An 18,858-nucleotide genomic window follows, 5' to 3' on the forward strand; every position below is an offset into this window, starting at 1 on the left:
TCAAAAGCAAAAAAGCTACATTCAACAATAATGCTGTTTTCAATGCATTTTTAATAATATTAGAATGGCTTCAAGTCTCTTCTAATAAAGCACAATAAATGAAACATTTAAACTCTGGATTCAGATTAATTTTTATTTGAAATCCTATCATGAAATTAAAATATTTTTGACTAACGACAAATTTCTTAAAAAATATAGAAAGATATGCTTCAACGGAATGAACAAAATCACAGTATAAATTATTGCTAAATAATAATAACTGGAAGAAAAAAGATCTAGTTACTATCCAAACAAGGCTAATACACAGTCAGTTATCTCCACTTGAAACCTTATTGTGGCTCTGGGAAGGTATGAGGATAATGTAATGAGGAGAAAGCAGAGACAAGAAGGAATCTCCCCTCTTATTTCCTTCCCCATGAAGTTTTGGATGCCGAAGCACAGAACAGTCATGTTGGGTATTTATCACAATGTACTTACTTGTTCATGCTACCACTGACACCATTAATAGATGTAAATGCTAACACGGCAAAGAAAGGCAGACATAATTAATACCCTAATTCTAAATAATTGATGAGAGAAATATTTAGCCATATTTTTTGAGCCAGAAGAATTAGCAAACTCTCCAAAAGCAAAAGCAGAAAAGTACCGTGAACAAGAAATTGTACATAAGCACTCCATTTGATTTGGTGGAGGAGGAAGAGATGTTCAGCTGATGAAATCACACAATGCTCCCCCCGCCCAGTGTTTGATTCAGCAGGCCTGGGGTGGGGCACAAGAACTTGTTTAATGAGTTTCCAAGTGTTGGTGATGCACTGATTTGTTTCTGTATTCTGGTGAAAGTGAAGGAGCTATTCACTCGATTACTCACATTTTTAAAACAAAGTACGGCCATGCGCGGTGGCTTATACCTGTAATTCCAGCACTTTGGGAGGCCAAGGCAAGCGGATCACTGGAGGTCAGGGGTTCGAGACCAGCCTGGCCAACATGGTGAAACCCTGTCTCCACTAAAAATGCGAAAATTAGCTGCGCATGGCAGCACGTGCCTGTAGTCCCAGATACTCAGGAGGCTGAGGCAAGAGAAGTGCTTGAACCTGGGAGGCAGAGGTTGTAATGAGCTGAGATCGTGCCATTGCACTCCAGCTTGGGTGACAAAGCGAGACTCTGTCTCAAAAAAAAAAAAAAAAAAAAAAAAAGAAAAGAAAAAAGAAAAAAGAAACTGTGATTTAAATAAGTTGGTTTAAAAGGTATTAGTAGCCAGGTAATCCCAACACTTTGCGAGGCCGAGGCAGGAGGATCACTTGAGCCTAGGAGCTCAAGACCTGCCTAGGCAACGTAGTGAAACCCCGTCTCTATAAAGAATTTAAAAATTAGCCGGGCATGGCGGCATGCACCTGTAGTCCCAGCAACTCGGGAGGTTGACGTCGGAGGATCACTTGAGCCCAGGAGGTCGAGGCTGCAGTGAGCTGTGATTATGCTACTACACTCCAGCCTGGGCAACAGAGGGAGACTTTGTCTCTCAAAAAATAAGATGCTACAAAGTGAATTCCCAAAAATATTAAGGAAATGTTTAGATTTACCTAAAATTTAGCATTAATTTACCTAAACTCCATTAAGATTGCTTCATCCTCAGATCACTGGGCTAGTTTTTTGGGCAATGGCACCAGAGAGAAAAAATAAAACCAAACATTTGGCCATCTGCTGCTACCAGTCCTGATAAAGTACTTGGCTGGGGAAGATATTGCTGCCAGTACTGCATAAGGTGATGCTTTGGGAATTTAATGATGAAGATATTTATACCCATATTCTCTGAACCAAAACCATAATGACATACATCCTAAATCAGAACTCTCCTGAAAATCCAAGATATAAACTGTTTATATTTTCCTTTCTTAAGCAAAAGATATCAAACACTGAGTCCAGAAGGTAAGATTTGGGGATCACAGTACCTCTCCAAGTGTGCACAGCTCCATGATTATCCAGACAGGATTCTCTGTGATGACTCCAATCAGCTTCACAATATGAGGATGGTCAAACTGACGCATTGTTACTAGGAAAAAAGTTCTCCATAGTTATTCTTTTTTTTTTTTAGATGGAGTCTCGTTCTGTCACCAGGCTGGAGTGCAGTGGTGCAATCTCGGCTCATTGCAACCTCCACCTCCTGGGTTCAAGTGATTCTCCTGCCTCAGCCTCCCGAGTAGCTGGGACTACAGGCGCCCGCCACCACGCCCGGCTAATTTTTTGTATTTTTAGTAGAGATGGGATTTCACCATGTTGGCCAGGATGGTCTCGATCTCTTGACCTCATGATCTACCTGCCTCGGCCTCCTAAAGTGCTGGGATTACAGGCGTGAGCCACCGCACCCGGCCTAGTTATTCTTTTGAAAACTATTTCAGCTTTTCTGAAGATTAATTCAATTAAGACATAAGGCTGGCAATAGGGGAACTTTAAAACTCAATTCCACAGGTCAGTTCAGCTCACAAATGGGCATAAATTGGCACAAAAAGGTATGTCCTACTATTGAGGTGTAAGATAACCTCTAAGAAAAATCCTTCTTTCCTTCTGCATATGTGGCAGGGGGGAAGAAGAAGAATGAAGGAAGGGGAGGAGGAGGAGAAGAAAGAGGAGGGAGAAGAGGAGGGGGAAGAGGAGGAGGAAGAGGAAGGGGAAGAGGAGGAGGGGGAAGAGGAGGGGGAGGAGGAAGAGGAGGGGGAGGAGGAAGAGGAGGGGGAAGAGGAGGAGGAGGAAGAGGAGGGGGAGGAAGAGGAGGGGGAGGAAGAGGAGGGGGAAGAAGAGGAGGGGGAAGAGGAGGGGGAGGAAGAGGAGGGGGAAGAAGAGGAGGAAGGGGAGGGGGAAGAGGAAGGAGGGGAGGGGGAAGAGGAGGAAGGGGAGGGGGAAGAGAAGGAGGAGAAAGAAGGGGAGGCTGAAGAGGAGGAGGAGGAAGGGGAAGGGGAAGAGGAGGAACAGGAGGGGGAAGAGGAGGAGGAAGGGGAGAGGAAGAGGGGGAGAAGGAAGAGGAGGGGGAAGAGGAAGAGGAGGGGGAAGAGGAAGGGGAGGGGGAAGAGGAGGAGGAGAAGGAAGGGGAGGCTGAAGAGGAGGAGGAGGAAGGGGAGAGGGAAGGGGAGGAGGGGGAAGGGGAGGAGGAGGAAGGGGAGAGGAAGAGGGGGAGGAGGAAGAGGAGGGGGAGGAAGGGGAGAAGGAAGGGGAGAAGGAAGGGGAGGGGGAGAAGGAAGGGGAGAAGGAAGGGGAGGGGGAGAAGGAATGGGAGAAGGAAGGGGAGGAGGAGGAGGAAGGAGGAGGGGGAGGAAGGAAGGAGGAGGGGGAGGAAGGAAGGAGGAGAGGGAGGAAGGAAGGAGGAGGAGGGTGAAGAAGGAAGGACGCAGAGGGGGAGGAAGGAAGGAGGAGGAAGAAGGGGAGGAGAAGAAAGAAGACTAAGACCATTTCTTTTTTCCTATGGACAGACGTGACCTTGGGCTAGCTTCCTAGGTTTTCCTCTAGAAATCTGATAAGTAGGAGTGTGTAATTCATTTACTAAGCAACCATCTTTACAGTAAAAATCACTCCTGCCTGGTGAATTGCTGGGGGAGGAGGTGAAATGGGATTAAAAATACCTGGTGGAAAGCTATAGCTAGAAGCTGCCCTGAGTGTGGAGACTATGGTAACTGGGTGTGTTCCTTGCAAGGCCCTGGAAGCCACAACCCGTGGGGCACTCACACAGGATTTCTATCTTAGACATAAATGGTTCCTGCATCCACCACTGTGGTCCTGTCCTCTTAAATTTAACTGGTTGCTTTCAGGGCCCTAAAAAAGACTTTCTGCTGGGCATGGTGGCTGATGCCTGTAATCCCAGCACTTTGGGAGGCTGAGGTGGGCGGATCACCTGAGGTCAGGAGTTTGAAACCAGCCTGGCCAACATGGTGAAACCCCATCTTTACTAAAAATACAAAATTAGCTGGGCGTGGTGGTGTGCGCCTGTAGTCCCAGCTACTTAGGAGGCTGAGGCAGCAGACTCACTTGAGCCTGGGAGGCGGATGTTGCAGTGAGCCAGGATTGGGTCACTGCACTCCATCCAGCCTGGGCGACAGACTGAGACTCTGTCTCAAAAAAAAAAAAAAAAAAAAGTTTCCAGTACAGCCGTGAGGACTTTCACGTGAGAGAAATGCCAGCTGCTGCCTTTCTGGCATACTTTGTTTATGGTCCTGTACTGCTCTCAGGAGAGTCTGAGGCTAAATGTGGCCTATGGCAGTAACGTGAGTTTGCCTAATTGAGCCAAGATGACTAAGAGGACACTGCACATAGACATACGTATCTGTGTGTGAACATGTATGTTAAGGTGTGTGCATTTATAATTTCTAGTAGCAGGGTTAAGAAGGTTACTTGTACAGTATACTAGGATTAGTAAGACACAGGACAGACTTCACAGAACTATAGGATCTCAAAACTGGAAGTGATTTTAAAGGTGACCTGGTCCAGTGGGTCCAAAAACACCTGATTTCACAGACTATAAAAATGGGGAAAAATAATTCTGATGCCAAGCAAGGAAATTAGAATAACAGAAGTAATTTTAAAAATATGATCAACATGTAATATTGCCAACATGTTACAGAATAGCTGGTATCGCCCATTGTGAGGAAAAATTGTGAAAGACTTTGAAATGGGCAGAACAATATTAGTGGGTGTTCTGTCTAGCTCACTTATGTGTTTTACAAGTTTTCCCTCATATTCCAAGAACAGGACCTAGTAGTTTTTTTCAACAAACATCACTAACAAAAACCCATATAATGTAAACACCCAGCATATAATCCAGAACATATAATTAAATCTCACCTTGTCACATTCAGTTCATTGCTTATACCGTGATATTTTTGGATAAACACTCAGGCACCCAGCATATTCACAACCGTACTTTCAATTTACTATAAGTAACTATTTATTATAACTTTTGGTTTTATGTTATTCTCACATATAATTATCAAGCCTTTCATATTTCCTCAGAAGTAATTATTAGAAATACAAAACAGCACAAGGCTAAGAGAGTCTTGTGGCCACTAGGAAACTCTACCCAAACTGAACTAAAAATCAACACATAGAATAGTTTCCCTTGTTATTTACCCATCTGGGGCAGAAAGCTAAGGCCCAGGGGCTGCCATCTGCTTTTGTAAATAAAGTTTTACTGGAACATATTCTTGCTCCTTCTTTTCTGTCCTGTCTGTGGATGTACAATGACAGAGCTGAATACTTGGGACAGAGGCTGCATAGTCTGCAGAACCTAAAATATGTACTATATGGCCCTTTAAAGAAAAAGTTTAACAATTCCTGATCGAGGCCATATTTTTTCTCTTATATATAGCCTGGTAAAGCCCTACAGAAGTTTAGATACACTACATCTATCAAGTTTCCCTGAAATAACTGCTGAGTAACCCTCTCAAAGAAGAAAACAACATGAGTCCGACTTGACTACTCCTATAAAACTATATAACTGATTTTTGTAATGACAATTCCAAAGTCCTACAAAATCACAACACAGTAACTGTTCAGAATTTTAGGAAAAGATAACCAATTTTTAAAATTTTCATTTTTGAAAATATAAAATGCACAAGAATACCAGCAAAGGTAAGACAGACATGGTGTTGGGTGATGATGACTGATGTGGTCTGTTTTCTTGGCCTAGGTGCTATGTAGAAATGAACTAGTCAAGACAGAAGTCATTGGCCAGGCCTTCTCTTGTACTTAAGTCAAAGATTCAGGAATAGGATTAAGGATGTACTGAGACTTAATTAATGTAGTCACCACATGGCTTACTCTATGAATTATTAATTTATTGGACTGTTGGGTGGTATTTACTACAATGGAAAACAGAAGGCATTCATTTGATGCACACATAATGAAGGACACCAGAATGACAAACATCTACCAGATGTTCTCTAGGTGTCAAGTAGTGTGCAGGACACTGAGTATGGAGTGGTGAGCAAAACAAACATGGTCCTTATCCCCAGGGAGCTTAAGGCCTAGAGGAAGAGAGAAAGAGACAGGCAATAATCATTTGTAAACAATGTAGCTTTAATTAGGAATCATTAGGAAGAAAAAGAACTAGTCTTGTGTGACAAAAAATACTAAGGGGAGACTTTAAATATGGTGGTCAGAAAAAGGTTCTCTATTGGAGGTAATGTTTAAGCTGGGGCCTGAAGCATGAGAAGAGGCAAACCATAGGAAAGGAGGAAGAAGAACATCACCGCTTGAGGGCAGGTAAGGAAGAGCTTGATGTGGACAAGATCCTTGCTCTTTAAGAGCTTACATTTGGGAAAGAAGACCTATTCATGCAGAGCTCACTCAAGGTAGCTTCTTCAGAGGAGGCACAAACCAAGAGTCAGAGGAATGGAGGTGGAGAAAATTATTTCTAAGGGCTGGGCACAGTGGCTCACGCCTGTAATCCCAGCTCCCTGGGAGGCTGATGCAGGCAGAGCCTAGAACTTTAGAACAGCCTGGGAAACAGCAAAAACCTGTCTCTCCAAAAAAAAAACAAAAACAAAAAACAAAAAAACAAACAAACAAAAATACAAAAAATTAGCTGGACATGGTGGCACGCATCTGTAGTACCAGGTATTTGCAGCCCTGAGATGGGAGGATCCCTTGAGTCCAGGAGGTGACACAGCGAGACCCGAGAGAGACCCTACCTCAAAAAAAAAGCTAAGTGTTTCTAGCTAAAGTCACCTGGGAAGCCGTCAGAAGAGTCCTTTCCTGAGGTCTCTTCTTGCGTGAAGTTTTCTTTTGTTTTGCTTTTTGGAGACAGGGTCTCATTCAGTCACTTAGGCTGGAGTGCAATGGCGTGATCTTAGCTCGCTGCTACATGGGCCTCCCAGGCTCAAGTGATCCTCCCATCTCAGCTTCCTAAGTAGCTGGGACTACAGGCATGTGCCACCATGACCAGCTAATTTTTTTAATTTTTAAATTTTTTCATAGAGACGGGGTTTCACCATGTTGCCCAGGCTGGTCTCAAGCAATCCTCTCACCTTGGCCTCCCAAAGTACTGGGATTACAGGCATGAGCCACCACACCTGGCCTCTTTTTGGTGATTTGTTCTTTTTCTTTTTTTTTTTGAGGCAGAGATTGCTCTATTGCCCAGGCTGGAGTGCACTGTCACTATCTCGGCTTACTGCAACCTCCCTCTCTGGGGTTCAAGCTATTCTCCTGCCTCAGTATCCCGAGTAGCTGGGACTACAGGTGCGTGCCACCATGCACGGCTAATTTTTTGTATTTTTAGTAGAAGACTGTTTCACCATGTTGGCCAGGCTGGTCTCAAACTCCTGACCTCAGGTGATCTGCCTGCCTTGCCCTCCCAAAGTGCTAGGATTACAGGTGTGAGCTACCGTGCCCAGCCTGGGTGATTTGTTCTGATTTTGTAGCAGGACAAGGGGAATGGTCATAGAGCCCTATTCCTTCACTAGTCTATGAGCTCCATCAGGGCAGGGACTGTGTGTGTCATGCTCACCTCTGCATTCCCAGGGTCTGGGCAGCATCAAGATTAGGATCACTTATATATCTGCACCAATTCCAGTGCAAAGATGTGTAATGGCCCAAGTACCAAACTATAAAGTAAATGCACATCAATCTACCTTTACACATAAAACATGATGGTTTACCTGGAAAAATCTGTAGATAGGTGCTTGTACAAATTTAGACATTAATTTGCAAGGCAAAATAATAAACATTGTTGTCTCCTATAAGTCAAAACATTATTTTTCTTATTTCTTCAGAGACAGTTTGGATTTCACAGAAAGAAAGTCACATGGAGTTCCACAGAAATTTCTAGACACTTACAGGCTTCTTGAAGAAATTTCTCTCTCACGCTGTCCGAAGTACAGTTTTTACATGTTTTAATTGCAACCGCCAAAGCTGGATTCTCCTGTGTTAGGGAAATTATAGAATCACACACACATGCAAAAAGGTTTGCTATATTAATCGATTCATGAAAAGCTGTCTGTTTTGCAACTATGTGGGTTATGGACCAGACAGAATCAGAAAGGCAAAATCTCAAGAATGAGAGGAATACTTAAAAACACTCAGTATAAAATCCCCTGAGAAAAATGGTCATGCACATGAAACATTACAGCAAATCATTTATTCATTCATCTACAAACATGCGTTAAAGATACACCAGGTGGCTGGTACTATTCTAAGTGCTTAGGATACACTGATGAACAGCAGAGGCAGCAGTCCCTGTACCTGTCACACTTACACTCCAGTGAGGAACACAGACAATAAATAAAGAATTAATTACATAGTATATTAGAAGGTAACCATGTTACAGAAAAGGGAGAGAGCAGATCAGGATATGGAGACAGGGATGGAGGCTGGCTGCTGTATGAGGGGGACCTCACTGAGCAGATGAGACAAGAGCAAAAAAACTAAAGGAGGAAGGAGAGGGAGCTGGCTAAGGAACAGCAGGGAACAGTGCACAGCGTGCTCAAGGAACATGAGCAAGCCAGTGAGGCTGGCACAGAGAGTGGAAGGTAGGAGGGTGAAGATGAGAGTCAGAGAGGAAAGGAGGGGTCAGACCACACAGGGCCTTCAAGGCCAATAGAAAGATGCGCCTTTTACTCAAGTGAAATGTAGAGCCAAGCTAGGGTTTGGACATTGGAGTACCATGGCCTGACCCAAAATTTTGAAGGAGCATTCTGCTGTGGTACTGAGAAATGGCTGCACAGAGGCAAGGTTAGAGACACAGGGAGTTCTGCGGGTAGCTACCACAGTACCCCAGGTGACAGGTGATGGTGGCTTGGACAAACATGGTAGCAGTGGAGGTGGAGAGAAGGGCTGAGTTTCTGGCTATACTCTGAAGCTAGGGCAAAGGTGGCTCATGATGCAGGTGTGAGAGAGTCAAGTTCAGCTTTTTGACCAGAAAAACTGACAAGATGGAAGGGGAAGATCAGAAGCTCGGCTTGGGATGTAATAAGCTTGAGATGTCAGTAAGATAGCCAAGTCACACAGGTGAAGTGACCAGCAGGATACTGTGACTGGCGTTCAAGAAAGAAATCTGAACTGGACATACAAATCCAGAAGTAGCCTAGCCCATGTGACTGGACGAAATCACCAAGGGAGATGAGAGAGGTCCAAGGACTGTGCTTTGAAGCTCTCCAACATGAAGAGGTCAGGGAGAAGAGTGGAAAATGTCAAAGGAGACCAGGAAGGCAGGAGACAAACCAAGAAAATGTGTTGCTCTGAAAGCCAAAAAGTCATTATGCACACTTACTATTGTCTTTCACGTTATATCATTTTACATATTATAATTATACATAACACAGAGATAATACTGTCATTTACATAACTACTGTCTATTCTCCATCACTAAAATGTAAGTTACAAGACAGCAGGTAACTTGCCTGTTTTGTCAAAAAATCCCCATTAGTATAGCACTGATGCATACTATATGCTCAGTAAAGATCTGTAGAATTAATTAATGCTATTAATATCTTTCTTTTAAATGAAGTGCTCATTAATAAGTTAGATGTGTCGTATTTTAAAAATACCTTAAATTGTGTTTTGCTTAACAAGTTAGCTGTTGCATATTTTCAAAATACCTTAAATACCTTTATTTATTTTAGACTTCACACTAATTGTATACTCTATGTTTCCAGGAAATAAAACATTTTCAAACAAGAGAAATTTGAATGGTAGGAGAACTGTATCATCGACTCAGGGACTGCAGTCCCTTTCTTCACCTCCGGAGGAGGCATGCCCATGTGCCAGATGCCTCAAGGAAGGGGTTCAGGTGGTAATGGTGACATGGCCCTTGGAGGACAGAGTAGTTGGCTCACACAGAATGTGAACAAGAGCACAGAATACCTATCTACTAAATGTTTGAGTTTACAACCTTAGAGTCATTAACCATATCTGTGCTAAAATATAACCACTTTGCTTTGAATGAGTTAGTCTTGTCTTCCTTAATTAGACTGTATACTTCTTTAGGACCATGACCATGAATTCTTTTTCTAGCTAAATATGGGGCTGGCTGCAAGTAACAGGTATACGAGAAAACTGTATGGTTGGTATACTGTACAACTGACAGAAAATGTCCATTTTATAGACGATCAGAGCAACAAAATCTTCCATAAGACCTTAAAACCATCATTAATCCTGTCAACTAATCAAATACTCAGTAAGCATGGTGCTTTATTAAGACAGTCTAAGGAAATGCAAACGTAATACTGCTCTTTAAAGACCTAGGGTTTCAAATGAATGCTAAGCGTAACATTCCATAGCTGGCAAATATACAAAATGCCACACATAAGTAGATTATGAGGCTCAGCCTTCGGTATGGTGAATAGGACATGTGGCTAGTGGCCCCTAAAGTGTACAGCAGAGGTCTGGGGAATGCTGAACTGTTATAAGGGCCAGTTACAGAGATCGGACTGCTGGAGAATGGGTCTGTTCAAAAAGACCAGAACATGTGCAAAGGGTTTTTTCCAAAAACTAAAAAGTTACTAATTGGTAATTACTCAAAATAGATTTTAAAAATCTTCTGTAAAATACAGGCAATATTTAGGGAAAAGAGAAGTTTTTCATTGTTCAATGAAAATACCACCCTGTGGCCACTATGCCTGGACAAGGGATGCATGATTAGGCTCTGAATTAATAACAGCTAGTAGATGTTTAAAATATCTTAACAAATAAATGTAGAAAAAAGCTATTCTAGGATGAATTAAGAGAAAATTAGATTTAATAATGGATTTTAAGGCTGGGAATAATAATGAGAGAATGTGCCAGTGATCAGCAGGTGCTTGAAGAAAAGAAAAAACAAGCCTGATAATCTTGCCTAATAAAGAAAAAAATGTGTGCCAATCAGATAAACTTCCTGTTTACTGACTCTCAGAATGAAGGTCAAAATTCTTACCTCAAGGTTCACACAGCCCCACACATGCCCCCTGGTGGCTCTCCTAGCCTCCAAAAGGTTTCCTTTTGCCTTCCCTTTGTTTCCTATCCCTCTACTCTGCGGCCACACTGACCTCCTGGTGGTGTACTGTCCTGCCCCACCTCATAGCCTTTGCACTGGCTGTTCCTTCTGCCTAGAACAGGCTTCCCCATGAGAATGCTCAAGCTCCACTCCCTGTCTTACTTCAAAGCTCTGCTAACACGTCTTGTCAGAAGTTCTTTCTGACCATCCCATGTGGAACAGCATCTTGACCTCCCATTTTCCATGCATTGTTTTTCTCAGACCCTCCTGGGATTTAGTGTATGTCTTTTTTGCTTGTCAACTTGTGCCTTGGGTAGAATTAAGTTATATCCCCCCACCACCTAGAAACAGTAGCTGTCACAGAGCAGAAAATGATTACAAAATTGCTCAAAGAATTAACTGAATCTTAAATAAAGTATCCAATGGTTGGTCCTTGCCCATGAAATTTATGCCACGTTACATTTTGACCAGTTATCAAGAATGCTTGATAAAATATTATTTGATTTTATAGAATACTAAAGAACATGTTCTAGAAAAAGGATTTATAATAGAAACTTAAGAGAAATGAACAGACTGCTTTGCACTATAAAATTAGACTCCCACATTAAAAACAAAACAAACATAAACAATATACACAAGAAAGAAATTTAACAGGCCGGGCATGGTGGCTCACATCTGTAATCCCAGCACACTGGGAGGCCGAGGCAGGTGGGTCACTTGAGGTCAGGAGTTTAGACAAGCCTAGCAACATGGCGAAACCCTGTCTCTACTAGAAATACAAAAACTAGCCGGGTGTGATGGTGTGTGCCTGTAATCCCAGCTAGTCGGGAGGCTGAGGCAGGAGAATCGCCTGAACCCAGGAGGCGGAGGTTGCAGTGATCGGAGATCACACCACTGCACTCCAGCCTGAGCAACAGAGCAAGGCTCCATCTCAAAAAAAAAAAAAAAAGATATTTAACAAAATGTGAATCCTTGGGGACTGGAATTCATTCAACAAACATTTAGTAAACATTAGATTATGGGCCAGGCGCAGTGGCTCACGCCTGTAATCCCAGCACTTCAGGAGGCCGAGATGGGCAGATCACCTGAGGTCAGGAGTTCAAGACCAGCCTGAACAACGTGAAGAAACCCCATCTCTACTAAAAATACAAAATTAGCCGGGTGTGGTGGCACATGCCTGTAATCCCAGCTACTTGGGAGGCTGGGGCAGAAGAATCGCTTGAACCCAGGAGGCAGAGGTTGCGGCGAGCTGAGATTGCACCATTGCACTCCAGCATGGGCAACAAGAGCGAAACTCTGTCTCAAAAAAAAAAAAAAAAAAAAAAGGCTGGGCGCGGTGGCTCATGCCTGTAATCCCAGCACTTTGGGAGGCTGAGGCAGGCGAATCATGAGGTCAGGAGATCAAGACCATCCTGGCTAACCCGTTGAAACCCCGTCTCTACTAAAAATACAAAAAATTAGCCAGGCGTGGTGGTGGGTGCTTGTAGTCCCAGCTACTCGGGAGGCTGAGGCAGGAGAATGGTGTGAACCCAGGAGGCGGAGCTTGCATTGAGCCGAGATCGCGCCACTGCACTCCAGCCTGGGCGACAGAGTGAGACTCCGTCTCAAAAAAAAAAAAATTAAATTTAGATTATGGCTATTTTAAAAAATTATCTTGTATTTTCACAACTAAAATGGATTATGTATTTTAAAAGTGAATGAAATAAAGTCCACTAACCCTGCTATTAGCTGTGTTTAAGTCATGTTACTCTGGGAACTTTAGAATGCTTACCTATCAGGAATTTTGGAGATTATAGGAAGCTCAGAGATAATTTAGTTAATTTCCAGTAATGCAGTCACCTTATCTCCCCCAATCTCAAACTGAGGCAGAGCCAGATCTAAATTTGTTTGTTTGTTTGTTTTTCACTAAATTTGCATCCATTGCTCCTTCTACTCCACTTTGCCTCAAAGGGCAGAATTAAGAGACTGTGGAATACAGATAATACACCCATAGTTAAAAAAATTCAAAAAGGAGTAAAAAACAGCAAAAAATACATAACAAATTATATAATTTGATATAAGCACAAGAGTAAAGGCTTTCAAAACTGAACTAATTTGGTTAGTTTACTGGTGGCAATTATCTGTTATCTTTGATAAAAAAAGCCCTTTCATAACTTTTGGGTTATAAAAGTAATGCTCAGAGCATCACTAGTACACGTGTAAAGGACATTAAAAAATGCGTAAACACGGAGTTACTGAGGAAAAAAATGGTCATTTGCAGTTTCCAAGCAGGGGTATAAAATAAGAGTCAATTTTCTCTGTTACTGTAACTTTATTAGAGCCATCTCTGTTCACCTGCTACTATTCTAGTTCAAAGACAGTTTCTTGAGCAAGCATGTCACGTGCCACAAAGTAACATTTTGGTCAATGATGGACCACATATACTACAGTGGTCTCATAAGATTATAAAGAAGCTGAAAAATTCCTACTGCCTAGTGACATCACAGAAATCAAATTTCTTATGTGATCATGGTGATGCTGGTGTAAACAAATTTACTGTACTCCAGTCATATAAAAGTATAGTACATACAATTATGTACAGTGATTAATACATGATAATCATAATAAACGACCATGTGACAGGTTTGTGTATTTACCACACTTTGTTTTTCTTTTTTTCTAATATACTACACTTTTAATTGTTATCTTAGAGTGTACTCCTACTTATTTATTTTTTAGAGGCAGAGTCTCACTCTGTTGTCCAGGCTGGAGTGCAGTGGTGTGAACAAGACTTATTGCAGCCTTGACCTCCTGGGCTCAAGTGATCTTCCCTCAGCCTCCCAAGTAGCTGAGACTACAGGTGTGCGCCACCAGGCCAGGTTAATTTTTAAATTTTTGTTTGAGACAGGGTCTTACTAAGTTGCCCAGGCTGGTATTGAACTCCTGGGTTTGAGTGATCTTCCTGCCTCAGTCTCCAAAGTGCTGAGATTACAGTCATGAGCCACAGCACCAGCCCCTTCTACTTATAAAACAAAACAAAACAAAACAAAAACTAGTTAACTGTAAAACAGCCTCAAGCAGGGCCTTTCGCAGGTATCCAGGAGGCATTGTTGCCCTAGGAGATGACATCTCCATGCACATTACTGCCTCTGAGGACCTTCCAGTGGGACAAGGTGTGGAGGTCGAAGACAGTGATATGGATGATCTCGACCCTGTGTAGGCCTAGCCTAATGTATGTGTTTGTGTCTTAGTTAAGAAAAAAGTTTAAAAAGTTAAAAAAATTTAAATAGAAAAAAGCTTAAAAGGTTCATGATGTAAAAAGGTTACAATAACCTAAGGTTAATTTAGTATTAAAAAGTTTTTAAGATAAATTTAATGTAGCCAAAGTGTACAGTGTTTATAGCCTATAGTAGTGTACAGTCATAATCTAGGCCTCCACATTTACTCACCCAGAGTAACTCCTAGTCCTGCAAACTCCATTCATGGTAAGTGCCCTATATGAGTGTACCATTATTTTGTACTTTATACTGTATTTTTACAGTACTTTTTCTATATTTAGATATGCAAATACCATGTGCTACAACTGCCCACAGTATTCAGTACAGTAACATGCCGTACACGTTTGTAGCCTAGGAGCAACAGGCTATATTATATAGCCTAGATGTGTAGTAGGCTAGACCATCTAAGTTTGTGTAAGTATACCGTGTAATGTTTGCACGATCATGAAATCGCCTAATGATGCGTTTGTCAGAAAGTATCCCCATCGTTACACACAGCACATGTTTGTACTATTAGTCTAAAATGTCATTTAAGAAATCACCAATCTAATTTAAAAAGACATGCAATAACAAATGCTGGTGAAAATGTGGAGATTTGCAGTCTTATACGCTGCTGCTAGTAATATAAAATGGTACAGCTGTGTTGGAAATCATTTTGGCAGTTCATCAAAAAGTTAAACATTCCAGCCTGGGCAACATCATGGGACCCTGTCTCTAAAAAAAATAAAATAATTAGCTGGGAATGATGGCACACACTTCTAGTCCCAGCTACTTGGTAGGCTGAGGTGGGAGGACCACTTGAGCCTGGGAGGTTGAGGCTGCAGAGAGCCATGATTGTACCACTGTACTTCCTTGGTGACAGAGTAAGACCCTGTCCTAAAAAAAAAAAAAAAAAAGAAAAAGAAAAAGAAAGAAAATGTTGGCTGGCTCAGTGGCTCATGCCTGCAATCCCAGCACTTTGGGAGGTCAAGACAGGAGGATCACCTGAGTCCAGGAGTTTGAGACTAGCTTGGGAAATGTAGAGAGGCGCTGTCTCTACAAAAAAAAATTAAATTAGCTATGTGTGGTGGTGCTTGCCTGTAGTCCTAGTTACGAGGGAGGATAACTTGAGTCCAGAAAGTTGAGGCCACGGTGAGCCATGATTGCGTCACTGCACTCCAGCCTGACTGACAGAGCAAGACTCTCTCTCTCTCTCCCTCATACATAAACACACACACACACACACACACACACACACACACACACACACAAATAGTTACCATATGATGAAGCAATTCCACTAAGAGAACTAAAAACATATATCCAGGGCCAGGCACGATGGCTCACACCTGTAATCCCAGCACTTTGGGAGGCCGAGGCAGGCGGATCACAAGGTCAAGAGATCGAGACCATCCTGGCCAACATGGTGAAACCCCGTCTCTACTAAAAAAAAAACAAAAATTAGCTGGGCGTGGTGGAGCGCGCCTGTAGTCCCAGCTGCTCAGGAGGCTGAGGCAGAAGAATCACTTGAACCTGGAAGGCGGAGGTTGCAGTAAGCTGAGAACACACCACTGCACTCCAGCCTGGCGACAGAGCAAGACTCCGTCTCACCAAAACAAACAAACAACAACAACAACAAAAATATATATATACACACACACACACATATACACACACATATATATACACACACACATATATATACATATATATATATATCCACAGAAAAACTCATTTATGAATGTTCACAGAAACATTTTAATAGTCAAAAAGTGGAAACAACCCAAATATTCATCAACTGATGAATGGATAAACAAAAGGTGGTCTATATCTATACAAAAGAGTATTATTTGGCAATAAAAAGGAATGAAGTACTAACACATACTGCAACATGGATGAACCTTAAAAATATTATGCTAAGTGAAAGAAGCCAATAATAAAAAACCCATATAGTATATGTTTCATTTATACAAAACGTCCAGAATATACAAATCTATACATACAGAAAGTGGATGAGTGGCTGCCAAAGGCTGGGGAAGGGTGGAATGGGAAGTGACTGTTAATGGGTATAAAGTTTCTTTTTGAGGTGAAGAAAATGTTCCAATTGACAGTGGTGATAGCTGCACAACTTTGTGAATATACTGAAAAGCACTGAATTGTACACTTCAAAAGAGTGAACTTCACAGCAAGCAAATGATACCTCATCAAGCTATTATTAAAGCAATCATTTTTAAAATTTATTGATCTTTTCCGGAGGGTAAACTGGGGCAAATTAACATTTCTTTCTCAAAAATGCGGGTGAACAGGTATACTGGCTGTTTCTCACTCTCATCTGATTTGCTAACTCCATCCAAAGAACAGTCACCTATAAAAACTATTACTGATGACAAAGGCTGAAAGATTAAAATGAATAAAAGACAGGCCCGGCCTTGTAGGAGCTAATGTTGCCATTTTTTGGTTTCTGAATATGCCAAGTATAAGTTGACATTTATGAAGAGCTCTATAAAAGACACCTGTAAATATTAATACCTAGAAGAACTAAGGACTCATGAAGACAAACAAAAGCAATTTAAACTTAAATAGTCAAAATTAGTCTAGTTGTTTGGTAGTCTTAAAAGACTTACTGGACTCATATAAACGCCTTGATGTACATCTCCAAATTGGCCTTCTCCAATACATCGTCCAAGTTCTATTCTTTCTCTTTGAATCTCATAATCCCTGGCTGTAAAACATAATCCACACATCAATACCTAAGTAAGATATTCCAAATGTAGAAATAACACTTGACGTATTTCTTGATCATCCATAAGTAAAATTTCATCTGTGGCACATCAATCTATGAAAATGCTTTTAACACAGTGGAATTCTCTTTAAACAATATTTTAATAGGAATTCATGTAATTAGTTATGGTATTAGAAGAACTACCGAAACAATGAGTTCTACTAAAGGTAGATATTTTTCATGTTGTTCCCAGGAGTTTTTAAATTACTGATTTATTTTATATCTATTTGATAGTTTTCTAAATAATTGCCCCAACTATTAAATTATATGCTTAACTATTAAGAACTATTAGTTTAGGTATTAATATATGAAGGCTATAAAAGCACAGTTATTAAAGCAATTATTTTACAAATAACTACAGTTTGTAAATATGGACACAACATAAAATTATATCATAAGTAAACTTTATGTTTTGAAAGTTTAAGAGTTTTCCACTTCATGATAATCCTATCTCTATATTACTCATGGAGCTAAAAGAGTTTAAAGAGGTAGTTTCTCAAAACTAATTTCAAAATTAGATGACTCAGAATCAAGGTTGGACATATCAACATTATAAATCATAAATACTTTATACTTTCGAGACTATGTGCCTCAAATTAATATACTGTTATTGTAATATACAAAATCGATTATTCAGTAGGTTTTTGAGGCACATGGAAAGAAAATGCCCATTAGGAATGTGATAGATTCAATTATAACCCATTTAGCTACTTGGTATTTTGATTTATTTCAGGTAAGAAACTCATCTCCATAGGTTTTCGCATATATATTCCACTAGTGTAATCACCAACGAAATACACCAAGAGCCAAATATTTTTACATGTTCTCCCTGGTTTATCAAATTATAAACACAGAACATCCAACCCAAAATTTAGATAGTTATTTTCCTCTTTAAAATCACTTTAGCTAGTAGTTCCATTGATTTAACAGTATGAGTAAACCAATGACAAATAGTTTAAAAATAAGTTAACCAAAAACTGAAACATCCCATATCACTCCATAGGTTGCAATTGCAAGCAAATGCAGTTAATTTAAAGGAATCCTGTTACCTTCATCTATTCCATAGCTTTCTGTATCGCAATTAAGAGAGAAAAAAATTGAAGACCTTGCTTAGAAATAACTAACAGCAATTAGGTTAACAACACAAACTTGAAGAGAATATTTCAATAATACTTAATTTTTAAAATATTTTAAGCACAAATATGAATTTTAAAGAACTAAATACAAGTAAAAACTAAATATCTTCAAGTTAACTCAATGTTAGTTAAACAATGCTTTTAAGTTCCTATCTCATCGAGTTCCTATAACTTATTTTTGTCAGGTATGGATGAAAGCCATGTTGGACATTTACTGCTCAACTATAAATAATAAATATACAAATAAAAACTGGATTATCTGCAGGAATGTACAAGTGACTATATGGCTAATCAAAAAAGTAAACAAGTGTTTTGGTGGTTTTTTTTTCTTTTTTTGTTTTTCTGAGACAGGGTCTCACTCTGTTGCCCAGGCCAAAGTGCAGTTGTGCAATCAGGGCTCACTGCAGCCTCGACCTCACAGGCTCAAGCAATCCTCACGCCTTAGCCTCCTGAGTAGCTGAAACAACAGGTGCATGCTACCACGCCTGCCTAATTTATTTTGTTTTTGGTAGAGACAGGATCTTGTTATGTCACCTAGGTTGGTAACGTACTCTTAGACTCAAACAATTCTCCCGCCTCTGTCTCCCAAAGGAGACATTACATCTCTGTGCTGAGATTACAGATGTGAGCCACCATGCCAAAAAGTTAAACCTAAGTTTAAACATTTTTCCAAACTGATACTGGCAATCAAAATGTACACACAAGTTTCAGCTCTGGCCTCTTTTGAATAACTCTCTAGTCAAGAAGCTCCTGAAA

The 18,858-nt window shown here is 40.8% G+C and overlaps 1 protein-coding gene across 20 annotated transcripts in view; it reads right to left on the bottom strand.

The window, feature by feature from the left end:
- PTK2 (protein tyrosine kinase 2) overlaps positions 1–18,858 on the bottom strand; it is a 349,963-nt gene that overhangs the window by 85,779 nt on the left and 245,326 nt on the right. For 14 of the 20 annotated variants that reach the window (XM_063669126.1, XM_063669125.1, XM_063669137.1 and 11 more), the window contains 4 exons: positions 18,016–18,036; positions 16,809–16,906; positions 7,816–7,900; positions 1,947–2,047 (listed from right to left, as the gene is read on the bottom strand). In XM_063669126.1, the coding sequence (XP_063525196.1) occupies positions 1,947–2,047; positions 7,816–7,900; positions 16,809–16,906; positions 18,016–18,036 (305 nt within the window). The remainder of the gene's footprint in view (positions 1–1,946; positions 2,048–7,815; positions 7,901–16,808; positions 16,907–18,015; positions 18,037–18,858) is intronic. The other 6 variants (XM_063669127.1, XM_063669128.1, XM_063669121.1 and 3 more) reach the window with 1 other exon arrangement.

The sequence above is a fragment of the Pongo pygmaeus genome, chromosome 7, assembly GCF_028885625.2.
Source record: "Pongo pygmaeus isolate AG05252 chromosome 7, NHGRI_mPonPyg2-v2.0_pri, whole genome shotgun sequence".
Taxonomy (NCBI): Eukaryota; Metazoa; Chordata; class Mammalia; order Primates; family Hominidae; genus Pongo; species Pongo pygmaeus.